This window comes from Conger conger, chromosome 7 (assembly GCF_963514075.1).
Source record: "Conger conger chromosome 7, fConCon1.1, whole genome shotgun sequence".
NCBI classification, from domain to species: domain Eukaryota; kingdom Metazoa; phylum Chordata; class Actinopteri; order Anguilliformes; family Congridae; genus Conger; species Conger conger.
In genome coordinates, this window is record NC_083766.1 from 12,847,543 (window position 1) to 12,869,683 (window position 22,141).

General features: G+C 42.3%; 1 protein-coding gene across 1 annotated transcript in view; it reads left to right on the top strand.

The window, feature by feature from the left end:
* Positions 1-19,615, top strand: part of gab3 (GRB2 associated binding protein 3) — a 35,742-nt gene extending 16,127 nt beyond the window's left edge. The window contains exons 3-10 of the mRNA XM_061249801.1: positions 3,974-4,163; positions 4,616-5,037; positions 9,566-9,621; positions 10,171-10,426; positions 13,304-13,394; positions 13,947-14,031; positions 15,274-15,393; positions 17,353-19,615. Coding sequence (XP_061105785.1) covers positions 3,974-4,163; positions 4,616-5,037; positions 9,566-9,621; positions 10,171-10,426; positions 13,304-13,394; positions 13,947-14,031; positions 15,274-15,393; positions 17,353-17,469 — 1,337 coding nt within the window. The 3' untranslated portion in view covers positions 17,470-19,615. The remainder of the gene's footprint in view (positions 1-3,973; positions 4,164-4,615; positions 5,038-9,565; positions 9,622-10,170; positions 10,427-13,303; positions 13,395-13,946; positions 14,032-15,273; positions 15,394-17,352) is intronic.
* The last annotated feature ends 2,526 nt before the right edge of the window (positions 19,616-22,141 follow it).

The following is a 22,141-nucleotide window of genomic DNA, read 5'->3' on the forward strand; positions in this document are numbered from 1 at the left end:
GGGGCTGGTATTATTGGTCAGTATGATGAGGTCTAGGCATCGGGGCTGGTGTGAAAACCTTTTTAGAGGAATGAGTAATAATGGCTTAATCCAGTTCTTAAGTAATTAGACGTTATTGCATTTGTCTTTGTCTGCTGAAAGGATACTCTGGAATTCTATTTTGATATGGGGCTGTCTGTTTCATAATATTATTAATTTGTCACTTTTCAAGCCCAATCATATGCAGGGCCCTTTGGGGTGTTTATACAGTACATATACTGATGCAAAATAGAAATTCAATCTAACCTCATGTCACAAATATCAGAACACAGATTTTACTTTGTCAACCAAAAAACCGAAAAGTATTAGCTAACAGTTGTAATCTGTTCAGATTTGAAGTCATTCTCTGAGCCGTATTGTCTCTAATCGCTCTGTGTCCCCTAACCCTTACAGTCTCGGTAATCAGTAATGTTCGGCTAGCGGGGAAGTGACCAATTAATGTGTGCTGAAAGTAGTTATATGTTACTGAAGGGTGTTCTTCACACTTCTGAAAGTGAAACTATGCAAATAGCAGTTTGCGTGACCTCAAAAGTCACTTCAGGGTCCTAAAGCTAAGCATGTTTATGATAATGTCACTGCTTTTCAGAACTATAGACAAATTCTGAAGAATAATTTCTTGTAAGTCCACTCATGAGCTGTGACCTCTCTCCTTTCACTCGACAGGATGTGTGTAAGTCCAAGGAGCGACAATGTAGCATAACGGTTAGCGAACTGGGGCTCTTTTTATTGGTTTATTTGGAAAGGACACCCACAGATAGCAACACAACAATGGCATCCACTGCTCTGTATATACATTGTATAGCCAAAGTTCATTTTCAACACCAGTCCCTTGATGGCCGTTATGACATCAACAGGGGAAATAGGAAATAAATGACAAGGAGTTTGTACATGTTTGCGTTTTGTTGTCGGGGCTTGGTATTGTTAATTATTTAGGCCTAATTAAGGCCTAATAAAGAGGACCTTAAAATGGTTAGTGACTTGACGAGCTAAGGAAACAGGAGCTCCTCCAACCACAATGGACAGGAATTCATACCGAAATGAAGTCAATACTGTATTTACGACCCGATTCTATTTGTAAATAGCAATGTTATGTTATATTACGCAACACCATGGGAGGCATGAGCGACTTGGACTACGGGTCAGCACCGGTAATGGCCGCCACGTGTAACGGTGGCAGGGCAGTGGAGGAAGCGCGACAGTGGGAGATCTGAGCCGCTGTTGATAAGTGGGAGGCACAAGCCACATAAACCACGCATGACTGCCCCCTCTTCAGAGACGGACTCTAAATCCAGTCATCGCCACCCTCATCAACCCCCTCGCCGACAGCTTTACAAAACTCTCCCGCCGTCTGCAAACACTGAGTCATTCAGTTGAAGGGCAGTCGGCGGCAGTGAGCCACGCAGCGGTGAAGCTGATGGGGATTTTCCACAGTGTTAAGCCTAACTGCCGATCACAGCAGACGTGGCGTGGGGCGGAAGGCTGTCCCCCGGCATTCCAACGAGATCCTGGCGGCCTGCTGCATTTTGAGTGGCGTTCCTCTGTGGTGCCTTTCTAAGGCAAAGACAACCTGCGCAGTAATATAGTCAGTGCGTGTGAACAGACAGCCATGCTCCTGGAGAAAGGGCAGAAATCATGGACGGGCCCTTTCTGTGGGTGGTTTTGTTTCAGTTTGACACAACTTTGTTTTACGTGTTCGTTTTGAACGGGTACAGTGCCTGGCGCACTCTGTCACACACACACACACGCACACACACACAGTCAGACCTCTAAGTGTGTCACTATACTAGCATATTAGATGTTTGTTAGTACTCTTTACAACTCAGATCAAAAGCCTGGCATTGCTTGACATGGGTGTCTTTTAATTTGCATCAATATTGTTCTTCTCTCATATTGTCTGTAGGTTTGTCTGTTTTTATCAATTATTTGTCGCTTTGCAAGGGGAAGTAGAGCTAGCTTACTTGTTACTCATTATTAGCTCACCAGAAATCATTTCACAAAACAAAAACTTGTGCACTTATTAGCTGTAAAATTTAACCAGGAAAAGAAAACAAGCAGATTGACAGCAGATCCGACTGAGATTAGATTGCTTGACTGGGGCCGAAGCCAAGGAGGATGGCACTGGAATGAATATGGGACCCATACCACAGCACTGACAACAGTACTTACACATTTTACACAAGAGCAGAATTTAAAACATTGCTAATGATATGGATAATATGGAAAGTAAAAATACTCTCGAAAGTATTGTGGTTTTCATACACTGATACAGCTGAGGTATATAAATATGTTCTACACTTGTATAGTATCGAAAGCATTTCAGTCAACTCGCAATTGAATTAAGCAATATTTATTGAGGTTTAATGTAGTAAATGCAAACTTTGGCATCAAGGCTCTGCTTCTTATCATTCCCTCTCTGTTGTAAGCCAGCCAAAATACAAAATAACAGGGAATTTCTACAAATTCAGCACAAATACAACCTTGCTGTTGTCCCTGCATTGTGCATAGTATTGTCACTGGAAATGTGTTCCTTTTGCAAATGAGATGATGAATGTGTTTTTCTTTGGTGTTTACAGGATTTTGGTGTGCTAGTAATATCTCCTAATTTGTCCTCAGACTGATTTTTGAGGAGAGACACTGGTACATAGTGTATACCGTACTTTTAAGAGTATTTGGTGTTAATGAATCAAACAGAACTGGGATGCACCCTCTACTGGCACATATATGCAATTGCATTTGATATATGCCCCATGACAAAATATGAAAGGCAGGATAATGGAATGTAATACATGTTAAATATTGTATATGTTACTTTACACTCCATTTTAAAATAAAGAAATAAAACCAGTAACAGAATAAATTATATGATAAAAACATAATTTTGGGGGTTTTTGGACAGGAACATGAAAAGAGTAATGTGCTCTCGTCACTTCTTTTTGAGTTTTTACAGTTTTTATCAGATAATCAATTCAAAACCGCCTCCTTGAGTTAAGCCTCAAAATTATTAATATTATGAAGTGAAGGCTCACATAGCCTTCTGAAGGAAGTTGACTTGCTGAAAGACAAAGACATTTCATATCGACATCACCTCAAGATTTCTTCTTTTTTCATGTTCCTTTAAGCTATCAGAGAGAAAAAGTACACGCAATTTCAGCAAAGTTTTATTGAATATTTAATCATTATATCAACATTTATCATGCATTACTAGATTAATCTTTATAATAATAATATTTAAATGTGATCATTATTATGATAATGAATAGAGCGTTCCTCTATTTTACGAAACTAAAATTCTAAATTGGCTGCAAGCATACATGAATAATGGATGTGCAGAAAGTGGGAACAGATCAAAGGGCCCAGATATCTTCCCTCTCCTGAAAACTGCTGAAATGCTTTGCTGATTAAGGGCTAAATAAAAAGTTTGTAGGGGCGACATTAGGTCAGGAGGTAAGAACGAAGGGTTGCCAGTTCAATCCCTGCCCTGGATGTGTTGAAGTGTCCCTGAGTCAAGTGTCCTGATGAGCTGGTTGGTGCCTTGCACGGTAGCCAGTCGCAGTTGTTGTGTGTGTGTGTGTGTGTGTGTGTGTGTGTGTGAATGGGTGAACAAGAGGCATCAATTGTACAGCACTTTGGCTAAAAGCGCTATATAAATGCAGACCATATACCATTTACCACACAGGCCTTACCATTTAAAGAGAGTGACATGCTTATGTCTAAGGGTATGCAGTACATGTAGAGCACTTAACTGTCACTTTCAATCCGCCCAGTTGGTGTATATGCCATACATACATAATACATAAACAACTCACAAACAACTCACAAACAACCCTGACATCAACCCTGACCCTGCAGATGCATATCGTCCATCATTGTTAGTTTGAAGGACACTCAGTGTGAATTCCACTTCAAACAGTCTCTCTCCCTCTCTCTCTCTCAGAGTCAGTGGACAGCTTTTTTCACACCCCTCCCTCTCCGCCAGTCACCCCTCGAGCCTCCCGCGTCTCTAGCCAAGACCTGACGCCCGACGGCAACACTACGGAGGAGAGTCGCAGCGAGTCCGAGTCCAGCCTGCCCCTGGACTACCTCTTCCTCTCGCAGTGCGAAACGGGAAAGGTCAGCGTGACCAGGCAAGTGCCACTGGTGGCCCACCAGAAGAAGCTGAGCGTTTAAGACTGTCTTCTTCTGTGGTTTTTCATTGATCTGTGAACATGGTGCACTGCACTGGCTAGAGAAACCAGTCGGCTGAAAGGTAAAAGTCATGTCACCAGAGGTCTCTACCCAGTTCCCAGTATTATATCCAGTCATGGTTGCATGGAACTGACTTCCAGCTCACATTACTATAGAACACAATGAAGCTTTAAAAAACAAGTGAAGGAACACCTAATGTCTTCATGCCTGCAATTACATTCTGTGAAACCTGTGAGCAGCCGTTGACCCTGTCAATATTTTTGCATGCACTGAAGTGCCAAGAGGAATATTTATATTCACTTGCAGTTGACAGGAGTGTCAATCAAACATGTCAGAAACGTCAGTCTAGAAATGTTCTCTAATAGCGTCTGCTTCTGTTTCTGCCGTTTAGGTGCAACAGCTGTTCGAACTCGGAGAGGTCCCTCGAGCAGACCTCCGCAGACTACACCTCGGAGGACATCTTCCCCTCCCCGCTCTGCTCCCACCCCGTCTTCTCCCCATTCCTGCCCCCCGGGGCATCGGAGCTGCCTCTGAGCGCCCCCTGCGCCTCCACGCCCCTGGAGAGGCTGAGCGGCTTCTCCTCCCCCACCTCCTCCCCGCTCGCCCCCTGCCCCTCTGCCGACGTTTTCCAGTTTGACCGGCTCTTCTCCGGCCCGGTCCTGGAGGCCGGCGTCAACGTGCGCAGTCCCCCGCCCCGGCCCCCAAAGCCCGGCCGGTTCTCAGATCGTCGTCCCAGCGAGGGGGCCTTCGCAGGGCAGCCTGGGTCCATCCCCCGCAGGGTCTCGCTGTCAGGCCTCGACCATGTCAGGAGAGGTAGGACGCACGTCCAGGATTTCACACTCACCAAACCCCCCTACTCCCCCATCCAGGTTTTTGTCCCATTATTATGACGACTTGGTCAGGTTCCTTGTCCAGAGTCACAGATGGGCTTTAAATGATCATTTTATGTGATCATTGCAAATGGCTGAATGTAGCCTAGTCCAGTGATGTTCTGGATGTAACCTTTACCTCATTTTGATTCATGATTTTTTTTTTAATGTTAGACTTAGACTGTTCAAGGGTTGAGACTAGACTTTGGGACAAAAGGGAAATCCTAATTTGTCACATTACTCAAATTGAGCCCATTCAGCACCCACCCCCATTTAATTGGCCAATAGGTGACACTCTGGTTGACATTGACATTGACATTGACAGTGACATAGTCATTGGCTATGCGAGATATGAAAATAATATGTCAAGAAAATGAATTCCCATAGCACCGGCAAAACTTTCTAGTGCAGGAATCATTACCAGCTCCGTGCAACATGTTGCACCATCAAAAGAGATCAAGCCTGTTTCATCCTTTTCCTTTCTGCCTAAGGTTTCTAACTAATTCTGAGTGTGCAAGTTTTTTTTACAGTGGTCGCGCTAGCCCGAGGAATGCTGCATCTTTGGATCACAGGACATTTCAAAATCTGCGTTTTACCCTAATTAACTTGCGCTCAGATGAAAATAAGTGGAGGGGAGGTCTGTGAAATACACACACTCGCTGACAGGCAGTACCCAGAGAGGGAGGCTTTGCTCAGGGAGTTTTCACAAGATTGGGTGGAAATTAATTTCTTAGAAACTTACATGAAACTGCAGTGCCTGGGTGTTTAGAGCAACAACCGTCTAGCACTTCTGTCCTCAAATAGCCTTGGTGCAGATCACGTTATGACCGTTTATAAGAGGAAGCAGGGTTGCAAATGCGATCATGCAAATAGTTTGAATGATGCGGTGAAAATTTATGCTCAGTCTGCTAATTCTAAATCTGCAATGAAGACTCAGCTTTAGCCTACTAACAAAAAGCTTGACAGCAGTGCGAATTCTGAAATATTAACATGGCCTACTACAGTAACGCAAGCACCACAACAGTCTAATTGCTAGGAATATTGGTTGTATTTGCCATGGCATTTTTCACGGCATATTTTATTTCAACAGCTGTCATACAGAGTCCTGCATAATGTTTGTGTCACGGCGGGGAGGACAGAGGAACCAGAAGCAGACACAGGGGTGTGGAAAATGGCAAGTTTACTTGCAGGCGTAGCGTAGTCACAAAACAGGCCAAGGTCAAAAACCAGGGGGTCAGTTCAACAATGCAAAGGTACAGCTATCCACAACAACGAAAGAAGAGTCCAGGGAAGCAAGCATGGGTCAAAACTGGAAATCCAATAAATAGGGGCAAGGACTCAGGAACAAGGGCAAGGATACAGGAACAAGGGCTCAGGAACAAGGGGGCTAGAACTGGGGGAAGGAATAAAGGTCTCAGGAACAAAAAACAGGACAAGACGAACTAGCAGCGTGCAACTGAAAAGGACAGGTATAAATATACAGGGGAATGAGACAAACTAGGCGGGGCATGGGAGTGAGGGCGGTCTAACAAATAAACATCAGGTGAGACACATGAAAGGGTAGTCAGACAATAAAGAGGGGGAAACGAAAATGCGGACTGGATTCACAAAGACATGTAATACAAACGGCTCCGGACAAGAGAGTAGACAATTGTAGAAAATCAGGAGATGCAGAGATACAGAGAGACAGGTGCGAATACTTCGCTGAAACTAAGCAAGTAATCAGTGATAGAATAGGGAGGCGGAGTTAACAGAACAGAATTGAAACTGGAGATGCGTTAGTAAGTTAGTTAAGTGATTTAAATTACAAATACCCAAAACTAGTGAATGTTAGTTTGTTAGTTTGACAAACATATTAGTGTGTTAGTATAATTAGTACTGTACAAATTCTATGTTAGTTGGGATTAGTATATTAGTGCTATGTACAAACATGAAATGGAGAGAAAGCAGGAAGTAAGGAATGCAAGATTGGAAGGAAGATTGAACCCCGGAACTACCATAAACACCCGAATAGTGGGGCATGCAGACAAGGGAGTGACTGGGCTAGTAAACATTCAGACTCAGACATCACAGGGAAGACAGGTGCAAAGACTAATGAATATAAACAGAACACCAGACATGAATATGAAAAATAATAAATTACAAGAATAATGATAATAAACAATGATAAACGAACACACAGAACATAACAGTACCCCCTCCCCTAAGAAACGCCTCTTGGCGTTTCATCAGATACCCATGGGGAGGAGGAGCAGGGAGGGTGGGAGGAACAAGAGAGAAACTGAGAATACAAAGGAATGGGAATGATGAGGGCAGCAGTGAGGGGAACTGGGTAGGGTCTCGGACCGGAACGGGGGTCTCGGAAGGGAGCTTGGGGTCTCGGACGGAAACGAGGGTCTCGGACGGAAAAACGGGGTTCTCGGAAGGGAGCTTGAGTCTCGGACAGCAACAGGGGTTTCGGATGGCAACGGGGGTCGGAACCCGGAGACGGGCAGTCCTCGGGCAGACGGGTCCCCGGAGACGGGTACTGTGGTCGAAGGGAAAGCTGGAATTGGTGTGGTTCTGGATGCCAGGTCAGGAGTGGAGTGGGAGAGTGGATAAGGGATGGGAAAGGGAGTTGGATATAGCGTGGTCCAAGGAGCTTGGCCTGGATCGCATGGATCGCTGCAAGCTGTGCAGTGATCTGCTCCAGCCTCCACATGCGGGCCAAGTGGACAGATGTGTCGTACGCCATATCCAAGGGGAGGGAGGAGTCCGCTGGTTCCATGCTGGCTAGTTCGTTCTGTCACGGCAGGGAGGACAAAGGAACCAGAAGCAGACACAAGGGTGTGGCTGGGACAAAGGCATATTTTTTCTTGATTCGGCACTGTACTTCACAGTTTTTTTTATTTGTAATCAAACAATTCACATCTGGTTATAGTGCAGATTCTCAGCTTTTAGTGAACTTTTAGCAAAAAATAAATAAAAGTGAAATATGTTCAATTTCCGAATACAGCAACAATCGACAACACCCTCATTTAATATTCGACACTCTGAATACCGAACACAAGATTAAGATTTTATTAAGTTCCCTTATGTTGTTAGAAGCAGGACTGAGCAGTATGACATCGTCATCAAAAGGTTCATGATTTTAGTCTCTTTCTAAGGAGACCCACCATGAATATTCTAGGAGGTACACAAGCTCAGTTTTTTTATACCTCTAAGGAAATAATTTCCGTCTGCTTTGAACAATAGAGGTGATACTTGAAGACAAGTAATTGTTAAATACAGTCAGCTGCAACCTGCACCTTCAAGAAACATATGTGTTCCATGTTAAAAGATTGAATCGCACCGAGTTAGTTTCCACTCAAAGCTGGAAGTGCTTGAAGAAAGCAGTCAATGATTTCAGTTGGATGTCTTCACCTTGAAATCAAAAGGTCTTTGTTCCTTTCAGCGTGTGGAATGTTGGGAAGCTGGGTTGGGTGGGTGGGGGGGGGGGGGGGGTGTTCTTCTTCTCAAGCCATAAAGTAATAAACTCTCAGCATCAATTTTGGGGAGGGGGGGGGGGGGCAGTGATAGAGACAGAACAGTCAGCATTCCACATGATTAAGCTACTTCAGTCATGTGGACAATCCAAGTTTGCTAAAATCATTTAAAAAACGGTTTTGCCTGTGTCTCGATGCCAATAATCAAAAGTAGTTACCCGACTAAGGTGAAAAAAAAAATGAAAAAAAAACTTATTCTGGAGCCCTTTTTCGGCACGGATGGTGCAGTGGGTAGCACTGCCGCCTCACAGCAAGGAGGTCCTGGGTTCGAATCCCCGTCGGCCGGGGCCTCTCTGTGTGGAGTTTGCATGTTCTCCCCGTGTCTGCGTGGGTTTCCTCCGGGTACTCCGGTTTCCTCCCACAGTCCAAAGACATGCACGTTAGGCTGATTGGAGAGTCTAAATTGTCCGTAGGTATGAGTGTGTGAGTGAATGGTGTGTGTGCCCTGTGATGGACTGGCGACCTGTCCAGGGTGTATTCCTGCCTTTCGCCCAATGTATGCTGGGATAGGCTCCAGCCCCCCTGCGACCCTGATCAGGATAAGCGGGTTCAGATAATGGATGGATGGATGGAGCCCTTTTTTTGTTGTATATGCCAAACTCTATTTGTAAAGAAAAAAATGTGCAAGTGCATTTCATTTCAGTTCAAATTATATACTGAAAACAGGGTGAGACACTTCTCAAGTTCACTCATAATCAAGTAGTCTATTGTGTCCAAATGAACGCACTGTTTTCCCATTTCTCAATGTGTGATCCTTTACATAATGATCCACTCTGCATACTATATAGCTTCTTGGATACACCAGAGTCCCATCAAATATGTAAAAATATGTTTTCCTTTTAATTTATCATGCATTGTTTAGGCCCACAAGCTGGTGCTTTCTTTTCATGGACTGTAATGTTCATGATTAAAACTGCTTATGATTTATCTAATGCTTCTATTTTTAAGGGGAGTTTGAGAACGGTTCAGGTCGAAGCTGGAACAAAAGGCTCAGTCTTAATTTGGTAAGAAATTGCCACATTGTTATACATTAATTACAGTATCATCCCTCAGTACCTTTGCTTTATTCTCATTCTCACAAGAGCTATTAAATGGTTATATGGGGTGACGCATTGTGAGCTGTGAATTATAAGGTAACATTAATAAATTGACACTTTTGACAAAGTTAGAGTTAGTGTCATAAGTATGTTGATTATAGGGCACTAAATACAGAAGAGGTAGAACAGTGGTCTCCAACCCTGGTCCTGAAGAGCTGGTTTTTGTTTTCACCTTAAAATCAGCACCCTGTTGAGACCCAGGTTACAAAGTGAAGTGAGTTAACTGTGTAATCAACTGCTCTGCTTGATTCATTAAGAGCAGAGTAACAACGAAGGGTTAGAGACCACTGAAATAGAATAACCAGAGTCATACTATATGCAGTATTTGGTCAACAAAATACAGTCCCCTCCAAAAGTTTGAGGTCAAAAGATGTACACGAGATGGACTTTTGGAGGGCGCTGTAAATAATACAGAAGTGCTTGTGTTGCGGTTTTAACACAAACCTTGTGCTCCAGCCTCGTCCTGCCACTGTTCAGAGCCCGAGCTCCGACTCCTACGAAGACTCCTACGTCCCCATGAGCTCCGGGGCTACGACTCCTGCCCTCTCTCCCGACACCACGTCCGACGGATACATCCCCATGAGCCCCACCTCCGCTAAGCTCCTCCTGCCTGAAGGAGCCGAGACAGCCGCGCCCCCCGCCCCACCGCGAGGCCTGCCCATCGACCTGGAGCCACCGCCAGTCAACCGGGATCTCAAGCCCCGCAGGAGAGGTGAGAGAGCAGCTCTCCTGGTGCAGCATGAGCCTGTCTTTACAAACAGACTGCTCTAAAGGGCAGCATGTAGCGTAGCGGCTAAGGTACGCAACTGGGACCCGAAAGGGTGGTGGTTCAAGCCCCAGTGTAGGCACAATAAGATCTGCACAGCCCCTGAGCAAGGCTGAAAAAGTACCTTAACCTAAATTAATGCCATAACCTGAAGGTGGGGTTGGGTAGGGAACAAAGATGCGGTCTGCAGAACGTGGGTGGGAAAATTCCATATGATTTTGCTGTCTTGACCATTGTGGAAGTTCCACCTCTGGGGGGCGCCAGTATAGACAGGCATCATGACTGGGAGAAGTGGATCAGCGACTTGAGGTCTGACCAGGTATGAAAATTGGTTGAAGGCATGAGTTGGAGCTGCTTTATTTGCCCGTAGTCAATTACCACGGTTTTAAACTTACGAGATAATCATAACTAATGATTGCCTGGGCCGATAAAAAAGTCCCAGAAAGTGAAGTGTGAATTTAAGCCTTTTTGTGGCGAGCGCAGGGCTGTGGTTTCAACATCCAGTAAAAGTCGATTGCGTGACCTGCTTTTCTGCGGGCAAATGGCCTTTGTTTGTTGTTGGTCTCTGCTCCATTAAAAAGGCTGTGTTTTGCAACAAACATTTTGGCCAAATACAACAGGGTAAAAATGCTTGTTCCTGTCTAATCAGCATGAGAGGATGGCCTTTCTCTCGGAAAGTGAAATATAGCCCATGCCCTGTGCTGTGGCATTTAAACGTTCAGTGGTTTATTGGTATAACCATAATGGGGACACAATAGTTTGCAGTCACAAACATCAGAATAAAACATCACAATGAAACAAACAAAAAAATATATTGGATGCATGCCATATTAAAACTGTTACATTTATACAGCTTTAGAATTTCCCAGTTTCATGAGATTTTAAATTTGGTGTTGTATTTTTACAAATGAGGCATATAAAAGTTGAGGTGTTTGTGCTCTGGTGAGACCATTCTAAATATAACGGCATACTAGCTCCCACAACACAACACAAACTAGCTCAAACAGCATGCTAGCTCCCACAATACAAACTATCTCAAACTGCATGCTAGCTCCCACAACACAGCACAAACTAGCTCACACAGCATGCTAGCTCCCACAACACAACACAAACTATCTCAAACTGCATGCTAGCTCCCACAACACAACATAAACTAGCTCACACAGCATGCTAGCTCCCACAACACAACACAAACTAGCTTACACAGCATACTAGCTCCCACAACACAACATAAACTAGCTCACACAGCATAATAGCTCCCACAACACAACATAAACTTGCTCACACAGCATACTAACTTGCACATCCTCTGCCCCAGCCACATACATTTTAAACATAAACTGTATGTAATAGTACTCAGTCCATTACCTAAAATTTTACTGTTCAGAAATGGACAATGGACAATGGACATCTGGATCACCTGTATTTATGTTTACGTACATTTAACCATTCAGCAGATGCGTTTATTGCTTTTACGTAAGTGTACACATAAATGTTTGGGTGAGGAACAGCTGGCAAGCCATTAGTGTCACAGCCAATAGTAATAAAATACATAAACCTACAACATAAAATTAAAGTACCATAGTGGATGCAAGACTGTAGTCCTTTAACCGGCAAATGTATTTGAGGGTATTGTGAAGAAAGAAATTAGCAAGTCCATTTAATTTAAGTTAAAATTTTGTACTGAAAATAGGGTGAGAGTTCAAGTTAAATAGCTGTAGACAAATGATAATCAAGTAGTCTACTGTGTCAAAATGAATGCCCTGTTTTCCCATTTCTCAATGTGTGATCCTTTACATAAGGATCCATTCTCCATACTATGTAGCTTCTTAGAGACACCAGAGTCCCATCAAATATGTAAAAATATGTTTTCCTTTTAAATTCCCATGTTACAGTACATGTACTCTAGCATAGGTGGGGTTAGTAAATGTATGGTATCAGCTCAAAAAAGCAAGTCATACATATTGTATGAATATACATATGTAACACTCAAAATGAATAGTTGCAGTTATGCTCACAGTTTATATAGTAAAAGTATAGAAAATAAACTGTACGTTTTTCAATTTACTGAGACGTCAAACAGGATATTGGTATTCCAAACATACAGGACACATTCATCTAACGTGTTTAACGCTTGTGCGAACTCAGATACCCAGAGGAGAGACCATGCAGGTCTGTGCAGCTGCAGTAGACTGAAGTGTTTTCCGCAGGTTTTCTCCCGTTCCAATGCAGCAAATCAAAGCCGCCTGATAGATCCTGAGCTTTGCAGCCGTTTTCCAGGTCTCGTAAATTAAATCCCAGTCCCACACACGCTCCGCTGATGGGAGCGAGCTGATGGTGCGGCCTCTTCCAGCTTCGGGACTCCAGGAAAACGTTCATGGATGGGGCGTCCTCCACCCTCCAATGGAATTTATGCGTCGGTTGTGGGCTGCAAATTTACACACACGCACACACACACACACACACACACACACAGGTCTCAAAGGCTTTGCAGATTAATGGGTCAATTCTATGCACTTTTCTGCGCAAGGAAGAAAAGGCACCGGTGTGCTGTGCATTGCAATATGGCCTGCAATACGTAATGTGGTGCATTATTGTGCATTATTTATTCGTTTTGACCAGGGGTTTCGGAATCCAGTTCTGGAGGGCTAGCAATGTCTGCAGGTCTTTTGGTGCATTTCGAGACTAATTTATGTCACTAATTGTTTCTTTGTTTGGCCGTTTGTAAATCGTCGGCAGACGAAAAAAGGACTTGCGTAAACAATGTTCAGTCTATTTTTGCAGATGATGGCAATAGCTTGCTGTTTATTTCTTGTATTATAGCTAGGCCCCCGCCTCTGGACTTGAGGGGTCTGTCCACCATCCGGGAATGCCCCACCCACATACCGCTGACCAGGACCTTTACGGAGCCCGGGTAGGTGTGACAGAAACACCTCAGAGCCCACCCCCTGACTCGCTTCTCCTCAGGGAACTTGGAGAGTCAGTTGAGTCCATCCAAACCAGCTGCGCTAATAGGCCATTTAACGTTACAGTATGCATTAAGATTCTAAAAAATTCAACCGGTTCAACCAATTCTGAATAGAAATCTTTTTATTCCATATGAAACAGTGATCCTCTAGCACTAATATTGATGCCTTTAGGAATGAAAGATGATCACTGCATAATGCTTGTCTGAGCATTATGAAATCTAGTCTGTTGTATTCATTTTATAAAGAAGTTTTTTTCTGTTTTACCACTGTGGAGTCAAATTTTAATGAGTTGCTGTGGCCCCTTTATACATTTGTCTCTTCTCTCTTTTTTCCTATTTATGTAAAAGTGTAGTTTAAGTTTAGGACTCCTGCTAAACTATGCAGTCTTGAAAGATCCAAATCTAACCTCTTTATACTCTTGCGTGTGTGTGTGTGTGTGTGTGTGTGTGTGTGTGTATGTGTGTATATGTCTATATGTTTTGCTTATGAATTCTCAGCAAAGCAAGTCTGTGTTTCCCGCTGGACAGAAGACGCACACTGGGAGGCGTTCCAGGAGATCAGGAGGACAGCAGCATTCTAACAGTAATGAGACTTGACTTCTTCTAAAATGAAACTGAAACATTGTTATTCAGCCTTTTGTTTCCAATGAAGTCTCTTGTGGGAGGTCAGAGTGGCTGCATCAGCAAATGCCATCACTGTCTAAACCATTTAACATCTCCACTGAACAAGATGTCGACTACGTCCTTACATGTTTAAACAGGGGGAGCAATCCACTGCCATTTTGTGCAGTGAAAGAAGGATTGATTAATGGTAACAAATAAATGCTATGTAAGCTAAAAACAATATTTTATGTAATGCAAACGGAGAAGGACGTGGTTCCTCCAGTCTTAGCAATGTCCCTTGTGCTGATGCCACATCAACAGTAGTACTGTGAAACCTTGAATAGGGTTCTTTGAAAATAAGAACCCACCCCAAACGTTTGCGTCAATAATGTAAGAGTAAGATGACTTTGTGGTCCAGGATTCAATGAAATTTCACTTAGGTTGTTTAAATTCCAACGAAAAAAAGAATATCAACAGTACAGAATACAGCTTAAAAAAAAGCACTGTGTGCTTCATTCTAACTTGGTACATTATGGTTGAGGAAAAGATGTACATGTGCCCATACTGGTAATAAGACCGGCAACCAAGGACCCGGAAGATTCTCTGATTCTCTACAGCAGAAGCACAATGACATTGAGTGTCCACATAAGTAACTGGTGCAATATAACAAAGTGTCCATCATATCAATTTCTCAGAATGAGTCATCTAGCAGGATTGGTTTTACATCATTTAATTGGGTTGTGCCGCAGTTTTTCTCAGAAAGCCGAGGCCGGTAAGAAAGGCCGTGCCCTCTCGCTCTTTCAGATAACCCACGCGGAAAATTCGGCGACTGCAAAATGGGGAGCAAAGCCAGAGGCGTCATTAGCGCTCTACGTCTCCTCGTACTGCCATCATTTGTCACGTCGGTCTCATCTGGTGTAAAACCCTCCATTAAATTGAACATGACAGAAATGTAAAATGCATGAGCACCGAGAACAGTAGATTTGCAATAATTTTCTCACAGCCTTTATAAATGATTGAACACGCACGGCTGTTTCCTTTCCCCTAAAAGTACCAGAGCCTCCATTTTGGCTCCAAGTTTAGCTCTAGGAAAATGTCATTGAGCCAAATTTTCAGCAAATAGCCATAAAACGATACTTCAGACACTGCATTTGTTCCTGGTCTTTGCCAATGTGCGCAGAAGCTGCAGGTAATTAAGTTTGTCGTTGCCTGTCGATCGCAGGACACCAGGCAGCTGTTCTTCTCTGCGAACGGTAGCGGCGCTTTTCCCTGGCTCCGGAGATCAAACCTTGACTACCTTTCTCTGGACTTCAACTCCGCGTCCCCCTCACCTGTGCAGAAGGTGAGTAGGATGTGGGAAAGAGGAGCTTGTCTGATGCAGAATACAGGTGTTTATCAGCGGATTTATGTGGCATAGGACCATCTCATCCTGTGAACAAAAAAAACCTCACTCTCGTGCCTTGCATGTTCTTTTCTGTTAAGTAATGAATTACTCAACAACACCAATTTAAAAGTAGGCCAAAGACTAGCTAGCTAATCAAATATTGTCTAATATTTTTGTACTGGATGCACAGGGATGACATTGATATTGATCTTATCATATAACTATGGGTAAGTTCAAAAATACAGTACATACACTGGCCATCAAAAGTTGGGGAACATTGAGACAATTTTTGCAGTGTTGGCTTTGTACTTTAGCACATTGGATATGAAATGAAACAATCGATATGAGGTTAAAAGGCAGACCATCAGCTTTAGTTTGAGGCTATTTACTTCAATATTGAGTGATGTAGGAATTAAGGGCCTCTCATACGGTATATAGGTTATACATAATTGTTTGATTACAAATCTAAAATCGTGGAATACAGAACAAAAAATAATAAAATAAAATAAAATTTGTCCCAGACATTATGGAGCTCACTGTACATAGCATGATGTGGTGACCAAAAGTTTAGGGTACATTTTAAAATTCAGTTTTATATGCACTACTCAGATTTTATGCACAGCCCACCCAATGTGATTCAAATTTGCTCAGAAAACATATTGTACCCTCATAACTCACTTCATAAAGCGGTTATGAGTTCATGCCCAACCACATGAACTGTAGTGACAAACAAAGCCATTTGCAAATGAAACTACTTTCCATATGTGCGGCATGGCTGTATCGAGGCAACTGCTCCTTAAGAGCCAGCTGGTTTGTGTTCATGATCTAACAGTGGACCCAATTCAATCACTGGCAGTTCTTAAGCATAAAGTCATTGACTGCCAGTCACTGATAAATTAGTCCTTATTGTGGCATACCTGAGCAAAATAATATACTGTATATTTTACACATTACATTACCAATAATTTCACTTTCATAAAGGGCCTTGTTTTCTTATTCTTATACATTTTAATAAATACTTGACGCATCAGTTGGCAAAATTGTCTTCAAAGATTTTAAAACTGTGTGCCAGCAGAATTATGTTCCTGTCAACATTCATTTTACCCACTATGCATTAATGATGCTACTACTTCTAGTTCAAGTATTAAATGAACAAAAATTATTTGTCTGTAAAGTGGTCTTGTTGAGATCTTTAAAAAACGACAGCAGCGATTACTTCCGGCCAAGTCCTCATTGCGGAAATGTTAAATTTTGCATGAAATAAATCATTTCTTGCTTGAAGAACTGCTGATATAGCGGTTATGACAGTGAAGGCGAAATTCATCTGCCTCGCTGCAGCAGTGGCACATAAGATATTTATGTCCAGTTTGTGAATTTGACTTATTTATGAGCAAATAAAAGTGATGAGGTAGTGCAGTGGTCATTGCCATTATAATGAATCACGCAGCGGAACCGAGCGTGAGGCTGGCCTGTCAACAACTCACCCTGCCAGAGGTACCACCAGCTCTCTCCTGTGCTGTGGCATGGAACGTACACTCCAGATGCATTTTTATAAGTGAAAATTGAAAATTGAGCTGGTCATAAGCTGGTCTAGCTGGGAATGAGCTGGTCAACCAGCATGGCCAAGCTGGTCATGAAGCTGGTCTAGCTGAGTATGAGCTGGTTAACCAGCTAGTGCTGGTGGCTTGTCTGATTGCTGGTTGACCAGCTACCAGCAGTTTCACAACATGTCTTCAGCTGGTCTAATCATGTCAAGCTCTGAGCTGGTCTGAACTGGTCAACCAGATAAACCATGTCAAGCTGGGAGCTGTTCTGAGCTGTTTCAAAACTTCAGTTGTTTTTTTTCAGCAGGGCATGCTACAATCATATCTGTGTTCTGCTTCATGGCTTCTTCCCTTTGTGTCTTATGTGCTTCAGAAGGCGTTTCTCAGTGATGAACATCGGGTGGACTACGTGCAAGTGGACCAGAAGAAGACCCAGGCTCTGCAGAACACTAAGATGGAGTGGACAGATGTGCGTCAATCCAAAGTGTAGACTCATGCTGGGATGCGTATCACCAACACCAAATGGCATAGTCCACTACGAAGCTCCATGTACGACTGTATTTCAACCTTTGCGGCAGAGAGAACCCATTCATTCTTTACCATGGTCAAAATGATTCTGTACGAGACAGTGTCACACTGCCCTGAACACACATACAGTATCAACGAAGCATTTGAGGACAATTGAGTCTGTTACACTAAAAGCCATATCACTCAAAACAGCATGAACATTGCCAGGTGCATTAAAAAAAAAAACATTTTTTATAAAATAATTATTGTAGCCTGGGATGGTTATTGTAAATGATTTTTGATTGTTAAGAGTTACATTTCTGTTATGCCAGAGGAGAGTTTTACATTGATGTAAATGCAGTGTGAGGATTCCATACTGTAGATGTCACATTGCCAATTCACTTCATAACGAACCATGATTTGTGGTTATTGCAATATATAATTTCTTTAAACCGAATTTGAATGACGCCTTGGCGGTAATTGTTTCTGAAAATTGGAGAATGTAAGATTTTGAGCTTCGGCCAAATCCGTCTGTGGCTCAGCTGCTGCTCGATCAGCTTCACTCGATATAATCCAATCTCCTTTATGCCTTCGTGGGCGACGGGGCTGCCAGAAATTAAAAGATTAGATTAATGTACTTAAACTGTGGTGAAACGGTTCACTGTGGATTCCCTCCCCCCAAACACACGCGGGGGGAAACACAAATCAGTTCCCCCTGTGAAAAATCACCATTTCAAGCACCGTGTTTAGGGAATGGCATCGCTACCGACATTTTACGGCGCAGCCGGAAGAGAAATAAATGCCAAGACCTGCACAGAATTGCATCATGCCAAATGTAAAGTGTACATTGTGTTTTACTACTTTTGTTCACCACTCAGCGTTTTGGTCATTCCACTTGTAAAAATTACGAGCTGAATATTCAGTTAAATGTGTTTTGCTGCAGTTTGCTCATTTAATAGGAGAGACCCCCCTCTGTGCTGCTACAGATTCTCACACACGATTCAAATTGGACCCCTTTGCTTGTTTAATCAAAAATAAACAAATGAAATTCATAAAGAAAGCAGGCTCTATTTTCCCCCAGACCTTTAATTCTGGGTTATGTATGTTATATGTAACTATTTTACCAGCAGCATGGAATTTCTGCCACATGAATAACTGTGCTTCCATCAACCAAAAATGTTTGCACACATACTGATGAATCATGTTATAAGAGGTTACACAAACTACTACAGTCACAAGATACAGTTTTGTCTTTCTTATGACTGTATCTTGTACACACAGAGCTAACTGGTTTAAGTCCATACTGCTGAAACAGGATGATAACAACAGGATTGTGGTACAACCTTTGGTATTTTCAGGGTATTCAAAATGGCTACCCATGCTGTCACTGGTGGCGTTGTTAAATCTGCAAACTGACATACAAATTAGTGCATTAAGTCACCTGTATGGAAATTTGCATTATTGTGGATCAGCATCAATTGATATTATATTGTACAGTAAAAACAAAAACTTTCCAGAAAGGAAGGGTGATCATTCTAACCACATGGAAACTGAAGAAGGAATCATCCAAATCGCATTGTCCCATCTGTATGGCGGACATATTTGTTTTCAGGGTACTTCATTTAATTAACTGTGATTCGCTGGAGCCACGAACAGCAGCACTCCGTTCCCAACCCTTCTGGTGCCAAAGGGGTTATCATGACAGCTGTGCTTCCTAAATGTGTCCAACTTTATTTCATTATTTGACTGAGTAGTGGGAAGTCTGTGCCTATTATTTTTAACTGACCCACTAAAGTAGTAGTTTGGGAAGGCTTGCAGTTTTTTGTTATTTATTCATATTTCATGTTTTAAAGACTCATAAAACAGAATGTATTTTATATGTGACTAACCGGAATGTCATTGCCCTCTGTGCATTTGACTGGACAGTAATTTCCACCCTGTCCCTGTTATGTGGACTCCATTTCTGTTGATTGGGCACTGTATCAGTTTGTCCATTAATTTTGTTACAATACAATGCGGATCCATTCTTACAAGCATTGTGGCTGGATAATAAGATTGCGATCATCTCAGGTGCTTTGTTTTATGTTCTTGGCTCAGTGATCTTCTCAGTAATAAAAATATCTGATAAACTGGGCATGCTTCTGATGTTTTAGCTCATCAAAACCTGGTAGCTGATGCTTACCTAAACCTGGTCGCAGCGATTCATGTTTACTAAGCATTGAAAGATGTTTAAATAGAACAGACTTGGCTAGACTGACGCAACACTGCACTGAAATTTGTCATTAACTTGCCATAATGCATGACATAGTTTATTATTACACAATCTAGTAAATAGGTTTGTTATTTGAAGACACATTAATGCACACTTTACCATACTGTACATTCAGGATCTTGGCTGCTTACATAACTTTCTTGAAATGCATAAAGCTCCGACATGAGGTTATTTCAATACAGATGTCTCTGATTTGTACATACAGTAGCATAGCTTCTAGCTCTGCAGCATGAATATTCATGCTGTCTCATTATACTAGTGAAATACATATTTTAGAATCATTATCACAGAATGCTCACCCCTTTACAGCACTACACAAACAACTTATTTGGCAAATATCTTGACACAATCAACAAACATTTGCCAAAAAGGAGATCACAGCCTTATTATCAAACAATTAATGTTGGTGTGCAGAAGGAATGACAATAGGAAAATTAAGATATTTGGTTGGGTGCAATGTAGTATAGTGAATGCAAGTCAGTCTAAACAGTTTTAATCATTCTCTAATGGAGACTCAGATTGGTGATGTGAATTATTAAAACAAGGCCATATTCATATTCCCTTTTAACAGAATACTGGAAATGATAAATTCAGCCACTTAATTATAAACATTTTCAGTGGTGGCACAGAACCCATGAATATTGTAATAAATTAATACTTCATGAATGTTGAAGCAGCAAAGAAACTTTCTTTCCAAGCTTTCGCTCTGTCGCACTGTCACCGAATGCCAAAAGTAACAGAACTCTCTGGAACTGCCTGTGACAGCCTCAGTCTACTTGGCTGTCAGTGTCTGCTGTTTTGTGTCTCACCTGCAGGGGGCTCGTTAGTGTAGATGTACAGCACCTGGGAAACCATTGGCACTCCCTTTATCAAGGCAGCTGAGGCTAATCTTTGACACCGCTTCAGTTATCTTGTGTTTGGTTGTAGTCTTTTGGTTTGGCATGCTACAACACCTGCCAGAACATGTACACTCATTCCAACATTTTCTTCACTACTGATCCTACTGACTTGCACACCGCATATCTTTTTATATTTCTTAATTATATTAAATTATCGTTGAACCTTAAAGTAAGTTCTCTTAATCGTCCTTATCCTTCCCTTAGGTTGGGTTGTGACACTGCCTGGAACCCAACTCACAGATGAACTGTATCGATTAATTTGTTTCACATAATTCCTAGAACTACTGCTGCAGAAATGTCCCCGTTGAAGCAGCTGCTCACAATTGAAGGGGCTTTTGTTTCTATTTATAAAAACCCTGTGTCCGCTCACATAGCCCCTTCTACGTGGCTTCATCGAGTGGTCATCTGAATGAATTGGGACAATTCCAAGTTCCATCCATCCTAATTCCATTAGGACAAAACATGTTACAACAGGAATTTCTGGGGTGATGGGGCCTGATGTGAGAGATTTTCAAAATCCCTGATGACACCCCTGTGTAGCGATGCAGCAATGGGTGCAGTCATTGAAGTTAGATACTTCCCAACAACTTGCCTGCAATTACTTTAATGGGCAATCCCAGCCCTCATTGTGAACAACTGATAAACAGCACTGCTTGTCAAGAGTGGTGTTTGATCCCTTCTTTTTAAACTGTCTGTTGAGTGCAGATCTGTCTGGGAAAGGCTGTACTATTGATACCTAAAGTGCATTTTCTTGTGTTTTTTTTTTTACATTTGTCTTATTTTGCCTCAGAGACCCGGTTTTAGAGAGAGACTCACCTAATTGTTCCAACTAGTGGTAGAAGGGCTAAACTTGGAGCTAGGTAATTCATTTGTTAGTCTCTGCTCTCTCTTCAATTTATTTCATAGTTGCGCACACCCATGGGGAAGACAGTATTGCTAAAACTTTCCATCGGTTTTGCTGCTGTAGCCTACCCACTTAGAGGTTTGACACGTTGTGTGCTCAGAGATGCTCTTCTGCATACCACTATTGTAATGTGTGGTTATTTGCATTACTGTTACCTTCCTATCAGTTTGACTCATCTCCTCTGACCTCTCTCATTAACAACATATTTCTGCCCGCAGAACTGCTACTCACTAGATGTTTTCTGTTTTTCGCACCATTCTCTACAAACTCTAAAGACTGTTATGCGTGCAAATCCCAGGAGATCAGCAGTTTCTGATATACTCAAACCACCGTCTGCCACCAACTATCATTCCACGGTCAAAGTCACTTGGATCACATTTCTTCCCCATTCTGACATTTGGTCTGAACAACAGCTGAACCTCTTGACGACAATGCTTTTATGCATTTAGTTGCTGACACATGATTGCCTGATTAAATATTTGTATTAACAAGCTGGTGTACAGGTCTACCTAATAAATGGCTCACTGAGTGTAAATACTCATTAATTAGTTACTGCGTGACTATTGAAAGTTCTGTATGA